Source organism: Nematolebias whitei, chromosome 1 (assembly GCF_014905685.2).
Source record: "Nematolebias whitei isolate Nwh7 chromosome 1, NemWhi1, whole genome shotgun sequence".
Lineage (NCBI taxonomy): Eukaryota > Metazoa > Chordata > Actinopteri > Cyprinodontiformes > Rivulidae > Nematolebias > Nematolebias whitei.
In genome coordinates, this window is record NC_056498.1 from 46250196 (window position 1) to 46256825 (window position 6630).

A 6630-nucleotide genomic window follows, 5' to 3' on the forward strand; every position below is an offset into this window, starting at 1 on the left:
ATATATATATATATATATATATATATATATATATAAAAATTTAAATAATTGTTCAAAAACAACTTTTTTATATCTATGAGGTTCTACTAAACCCACTCAGGGGGATTAGACTGTCTAGCCAAAGGGGGCCTAGTGGGGCCCGAGCTATGTTATAGGGGTGGGCATAGTCACCCCGTGGTCCCCCTCTTGCTGGCGCCACTGGGTTTTAAGCTTTTTAACTAATTTTTGGAGTATTTTAATCTGTTAATAACCACAAAATGTGTCTGTATGCTGATATATTGACGTGTCTCTTTACTTACATCATCATTAGTCGTGTTCTTTTCAGAGTTTTCTTGCAGTTTTAGTTTTTCCATGATCAGATCAACCTTTGCTGTGATGCCGGTTACAGAGTTTTCCATTTGGAGAACCTGTCTGGTCAGTCTAAAAATACAGTTTTAAAACCGCACATGGTCAAGTTTGGTTTGATTTCAGTGCAATCAACACATTTTACGAGTGGTGTAAAGACTTGGCTCACCTCAGAAACTGTTCCCGATCCACAAAGACTCGACTCGAGGGCGTCGTTCTTTGCTCGTTCGGTGCAACGGGAGACTTTTCCAGCAACTTTTCCTCGTAATTTTTTCCAAGATTGTTCAGCTCCGTGTTGAGAGCATCCTGAAGAAAGCAGGAAACCGGCTGTCACCCTTACGCAATATCACAAGACCTTGCTCAGTCTGTCTGAATGACTCTCAGCTACTACCACACCAAATCTTCGCTCTATGTCGGAGGTAGCTTAGCTGTGGCGGCCATCTTGATTTAGGGTTGACTCCAGGGTTGTAGATGTACATGCAGTGAAGACTTTCTGGTGATAAAAAATCTTTTTTACCCTTTTTTCCTCCAGCTCCATCTTCATCCTCTCCTGTTCCTTTGCGTCTAGAATCTGGTTCCCGTCGCGGTCGAACTGCGAGAAAGCGGCAGATATTTCATGATCGGCGTGTCCCATCCTGCAAATTCATCAGCCTGGTGAGCGTTAGGTTCAGATAAAATCATCTTGCATTTCAATTGTCTCTTACTCTTTCAGAGTTTCTCTGAAGTCCTTGAACTCGATTTCTCCGGATCCGGACTGAAGAGCTTTCTGAACGTCTGATATTTTTTCTTTTTTTAGCTTCAGCTTTGTGAACGTCCTCATGTAGCTCTGATTTGGGAGAAAGATATAGTGTTGATGAGGTATGAAAATGTCCTGATGCTCAATGATGCAGGTAGATAAATCTGACAAGGTTGAGGATCCTTCCATGTTGAAACGTTCGTCTTTTCTCCAAAAGACTTCCTCAGACTGAAGAAGTCCTTTGGATAAAAGTGGAAACATTTCAACAAGGAAGGATCCGTCCAGAGGACCTGACTCAACCTTGTCAGACGCTTTTACTCTAAATGATTTTTACCTGCTTGATGATGTCAGTAATCTGCAGCTCGTCTTTTTGGGACGACAGTTCCTCCTTCACCTCTGAATACGTGTCATTTATAATCGCCAGAAACATGTTCTGATTTAAAAAGGAGAGGTCATGTGACTGCTCCCATTTGTTCCTGAGATCCAGCATCGTTTGAAAGACGACTTACCAGCAGAACAAAGAAAACAAAGAACACGTAGGTGACGAAGTAGATGGGCCCAAGAACTCGGTTTGCACGATCGATGGCGTTGTAATCAAAGTCTCCGAGGATGATTCGGAACTGTGTAAATCTTGGGGAACAAAGTATAAGCAGGTGAACTGGTGCTCAGCTCACTGACAGATCCAGGAACTCAGTTTTAAACAACCCTTACATGCACTTTACAAAGGTACTGAAGGAGTCCACCTCCATTCCAAAGATTAAATATCCGAGCTGAGCGTAGGCGAAGAAAACAATGAAGAACATGATGGCAAACCCCAAGATGTCTTTGGCGCATCGTCCCAGCGTGGAGGACAGTTGCGTCATCGTTTTGTTGAAACTGATGTACTTAAAAATCTGCAAAGAAACGACGAGAACATTAGTTTGAGTCACAGCGACATTCATGAAGTGGTTTATGAGATTTGTTGCTAACAGACAAACAGGGTCGACTCCAACAGTTAATGCTAAAATTATAATTAAAGATTTAGTGCAATCTGTTAGCGTTCAGATAATATGTGTTGGGGATCAATCTCAACTGTTACCACACAACAAATTAGCTAAATATTTGTAAATCGATTGAGCTAAAGCCATCTTTGTGTTTGATAAACTTGATTAGCTGTGGCAGCCATCTTGAACTTGGTTGAATCCAAAAGATAATCTGTTGTAGAAGTACATTAAATTATTAATTTCTGAGAATTTCAATGAAATAAATTCAGTGGGTAATTAGATATTTTACTAACAGACAGACAAACAAACACATGTGCATTCAGGCAACTACATGATCGCCTGCTATTCATGATGGTCGGCAATATCTCAACAATATTCAACAATGATGTTCAAAAGTCTTAAGTGTTTATTTATATAAAGATTACAACAGTTTTAAAGTACCAGTACTTGCCTTGGACAGAGTTGTTAAATAAGATTTGACATGTGAGACAATCAAAGTTGTTTCTCCATTTACACTCTGGATAGAGGGTGAAAGGCCTCTATAAAAAAAGAAACTGTCCAGATGACCTGACTGAGAATTATTGGATTACCTGGATGATTGAGCATGAACTTTGTTGCAAAGTCGTTTCTGTTCACGTGAACCTGATTTTTTTATATTAAATTTGATCCTGTTATAACATTTTTTATTAAACTTTAGACTCAATTACAAGTCAGAGATTATTTGTATTCAAGTTTGACTCACGGCTTCTCCTCGATACAAAATCATCTGAATCTACACTGGAACTGAATGTCGTGGAAATGATCATACATGCCCATTTAGACACAGTAAGGACCCAGCAGCCATGCTTTAACCACACTGTAGCAGAAACCATGGAGTGCATAAGCTTTTTTACAACTACTCATACTTTTAATATACATTTAAACTAGAGTATCATCTGCATACAGTGTTACAATTAGATCGTACAAATGGAACATCTGATATATAAAATAAATGGTAGTGTTCCAAGGATAGAGCCTTGTGGGACATCTTTAAAAATTTCACAGCATATGATTTATGTCTAGGCTTCATTTTTGGTAAGGCACGAGACATAAAGAAACTCAGGTCAAGAAATCTTGGATAAAAATTAGTATTTACCTTGATCCAGGCAAAAAATAAGTTCACTGCATTCATGTTGTTATACTGGGTTTGCCAGAAAGCCAGAAACTCAAAATCAGCATAGATTCCAGGTTGTTCTAATAGCTTGCCAAGCAAGTTGTCCACTTTGACAGTTCTGAAAATATTAAAGATTATAGCAACAATTGCAAGCTGGAAAGAAGAAGAAAAATGTTACTTTCTTGACCTCAACAAAAATTCAACAAATGAACAGGTAGGATTCTTGTTTTCTTACCAAAATGACGACAATATCCAGAATGTTCCAAATGCTTTTAAAATAGGCGAACTTGTGTATCTGTAGCTCTAAAATTTCTTCTACAACATAGTAGAAGATGAATACACAGAAGACCAGTTCACAGCCGAGGATAAAATAATCCCAGGTGGTAATGTAACGAATCAGTTTCACTGTTCTGATCTGGTAGGACGGGATCGCTCCACCAGTTGCTGGAAATTCAACCACCAACCTAAAAGATGTGGATCACACTTTGGTCAGTAAAGCTAGTATCTCATTTGGCTGAGATGGAGACTAGTTGGTGAGTCACATTAAAAAAGTGAGTATTTTTGTTGTGATCTCATTAATAATGATAGTCTGCCACCAAGAGACCAGTAAGCTGTGTCATATGGGACAAAACTAAAAAGGGTTTGAGATTAATTCAAGACGCAACAAAATTAAGAAACGTTTAAGATGAGTTCTAGACACGTCAAAACAGAAGAGTCTGACATGAGTTTAAAACAAGTGTGACTATTTTGAGAGAAAATCTGTCCAATGTCTTTTTTGAACACGTTCAAAATTCAAACACGGAGCTTGCCAGCCTTTGCAGCCCAAGTGAGGAAACTGAGAACACCTGTGAATGTTTCGAGACATTTTGAAGACTCCCTCTTGAATGTTGTTTACCAACTAGTCTGCAATAGTTGCAGCTCATTGAGATACGGTCTTAGGTTTATGGTACCAACAGGCTGTGAGTCTTTCAGTCATGTTCCTCACCTGATGACACAGAACAAGTTGACATTTGCGTTGTATGTGGAGAAATCAATGAAGACGACCCGGGTTCCTCGATCCAGCCAGACGTTGTCCATCAGTTCAGTCAGGACGTTGGCGCTCACCTCTTTTGTCCGATTTAGGTCTTGATAGTATCCTGCTCCACTATAAGTGGTCAACAGTCCCCAGTAGGAGGAACCTTTGATATCTTTTTCTGTGTGGTAGGTCCAGCTACAGAAGAAGAGTAAAATTAACAGTGAATAATATATTTTCCTGACACATTTCATCATCTGTTGTGATAGCATTACAGTAAGTGGCTTACGCAGTCCCATTGATGAGACCAAAACTGAGGTCATCCTCTTTCTTTTCATTGTAGACATCAAAACATCCACTGATCTCATTCTTAAAGTCTTGATGGACCTGGCAGGAGTTGTTCTTGATCTTGATCTGCCTTATCCTGGGAACACCCAGCAACATATTCTCATAGTAGATGAACGACTGGTCTCCGCTGTCCAGGGACTCGTTGTTGTACCATCTGGTCCAGTAAAGGCCGTCTAGTAAAGGACCCTGGGCATACTGGTCAGAAATAGAGACATAATGGGTGCTGTTTGATTTGCACCTTTATTTGTGTTTTGACTTGTTTAGCACACAAGAAAGTAAAATTAAGAAAAACTCACGGTCCAGAAGTCGTCCATGGTGCCAATGGACTGAAACGTAACTCCACTCACACCGGCTGTATTCACGAACAGGTTCGTCATGGCATTGGTGAAATAATAGGCGCTCGTGCTCGTCATGCCGTACGTCACTGAGAGAACATAATCACATTGTAAACACCTGGCCATCGGCAACTATCTGGCTTTGCTCAGGCGCAGCTCTAAACGTTGCCCCATTCACAAGTCCAAGATAAGAACGCCTGAGAGGTAGACATGCAAGGTCCCATTGAAGACCTTGGCTTTGTTTGTGTCACTGGATCCAGATTAGGGGGCTGTAATTTGTTTGAAGAGAGAGTGTGCCGGCCTGATGCAAAAAGCCTCATTAAACAATGGAAATCTAGCAGAGACAAAGCGACAAAAGACCAAATGCTCTTATCGCTAAAAGCCAAGAGAACAGGATTGTGTCCCTTTCAGGCCTAATGCTCAGCTGGACAATGGCTTTAAGGCAGGGGTGGGAGGGGTACCTGTGGTAACAACTAAAGCCAAATGGAAAGTTTCATAAACACACCCAAGCATCCTCACATTCTGAACCTGTAACTATTATTCTACCTTTACCTTTGTCAGTGAGGTCATTAGGTAACATTACCAGGAAAATAAGCTGCAAGTACCGGGCAACACAAGATTGACAATTGATCGAGGATAAGTGGTGTAAATTAGGAAAGAGTAAACGCTCAACCCATACGGAGAGGTTTTCAGGGTTTCTGTCGATTGTTCTACAATTTAAAGAACAAGTGCATCCACATAAAATAGCAAAAGACGTTGGAAATGTATTTTCTACACATGTGAGAACCTCTTTATACGTTTGATATTTGATCTGCTGTTTTTGCACTTATAAGTGCCACAGAAGGGAGAATCCAATATCTACGGCTGTGTCGACCACTTACAGAGGCAAACGTCTACCAGGAACAACGTGTAGACCAGTAACTCCCGCAGGGTGGTCTGGATATACTTCTCCCGGTTGTTCAAGGTGTTTTCGGTCCATGCTGTACCCCATAACCCTAAAGACAATATTAGTTATAAATTTATAGAGCGTGTGCTTCATTTGGTGATGCTTGCCATAAAAAACAACAAACTTGGTCAATTCTGTTTCTTCACACACGCACAGTTAATACGTTGTGATGAACTCAGAGGGGGTTCCTACCTTTAATAAAAGAGCAGCAGCTCTTCTTCTTTGAAACTTGGTCTGAAGAGGAGGAGGGGGCCTCCTCTGTGATCCGGCCCGGGGTGTCCAGTTTGTAGACGCTGTCCACAGAGCCCTGAAAGTGGGACTGTGGACTGTAGATGGTGCTGACCACACGGGGGATTGGTGGAGGGGACCCACGGTAGCCGTGGTTGACCCAGCCCCCTCCGTTCACCAAGCTGTCCACCTGAGACTCTACCTGACCCGTCAGGTGGCTCTCAGCCCGGTTGTTCAGACACTTCATGCTCCTACGAGTTTCTTCGTTTCAGCTCAGCAGAGAGTGAAGGGAAGCTGGACCGAGGCGGCGCCTTTTCAACTCCAGCCGGAGACGAGTTTGAAAGGAGGGATGAGCTCAGCTTTGTGGAGGGAGGAGCTGCTGGTCCTTCAGTTGCTATAGACCTGATCCTGAGACCAGTTTAAAAACACATGTATACTCGTACTATACTGGGTCATAATGGGTACTTACTGAATACACAATGGTTACTTACTGGGTACTTACACGGTATGTACCAGAACTTAAAGGGTACTTACCAGGTACATG

The 6630-nt window shown here is 41.4% G+C and overlaps 1 protein-coding gene across 1 annotated transcript in view; it reads right to left on the bottom strand.

Annotated features, from left to right (window-relative positions):
- The window catches only part of pkd2l1 (polycystic kidney disease 2-like 1), a 7252-nt gene extending 887 nt beyond the window's left edge, over positions 1-6365 (bottom strand). Inside the window, exons 1-14 of the mRNA XM_037677859.1 lie at positions 6051-6365; positions 5794-5907; positions 4874-5001; positions 4519-4772; positions 4203-4427; positions 3453-3681; positions 3200-3370; positions 1793-1974; positions 1591-1711; positions 1416-1514; positions 1050-1171; positions 863-980; positions 515-651; positions 300-420 (exon numbers count right to left, since the gene is read on the bottom strand). Of these exons, the coding sequence (XP_037533787.1) occupies positions 300-420; positions 515-651; positions 863-980; positions 1050-1171; positions 1416-1514; positions 1591-1711; positions 1793-1974; positions 3200-3370; positions 3453-3681; positions 4203-4427; positions 4519-4772; positions 4874-5001; positions 5794-5907; positions 6051-6333 (2304 nt within the window). The 5' untranslated portion in view covers positions 6334-6365. The remainder of the gene's footprint in view (positions 1-299; positions 421-514; positions 652-862; positions 981-1049; positions 1172-1415; positions 1515-1590; positions 1712-1792; positions 1975-3199; positions 3371-3452; positions 3682-4202; positions 4428-4518; positions 4773-4873; positions 5002-5793; positions 5908-6050) is intronic.
- Between the last annotated feature and the right edge of the window lie 265 nt (positions 6366-6630).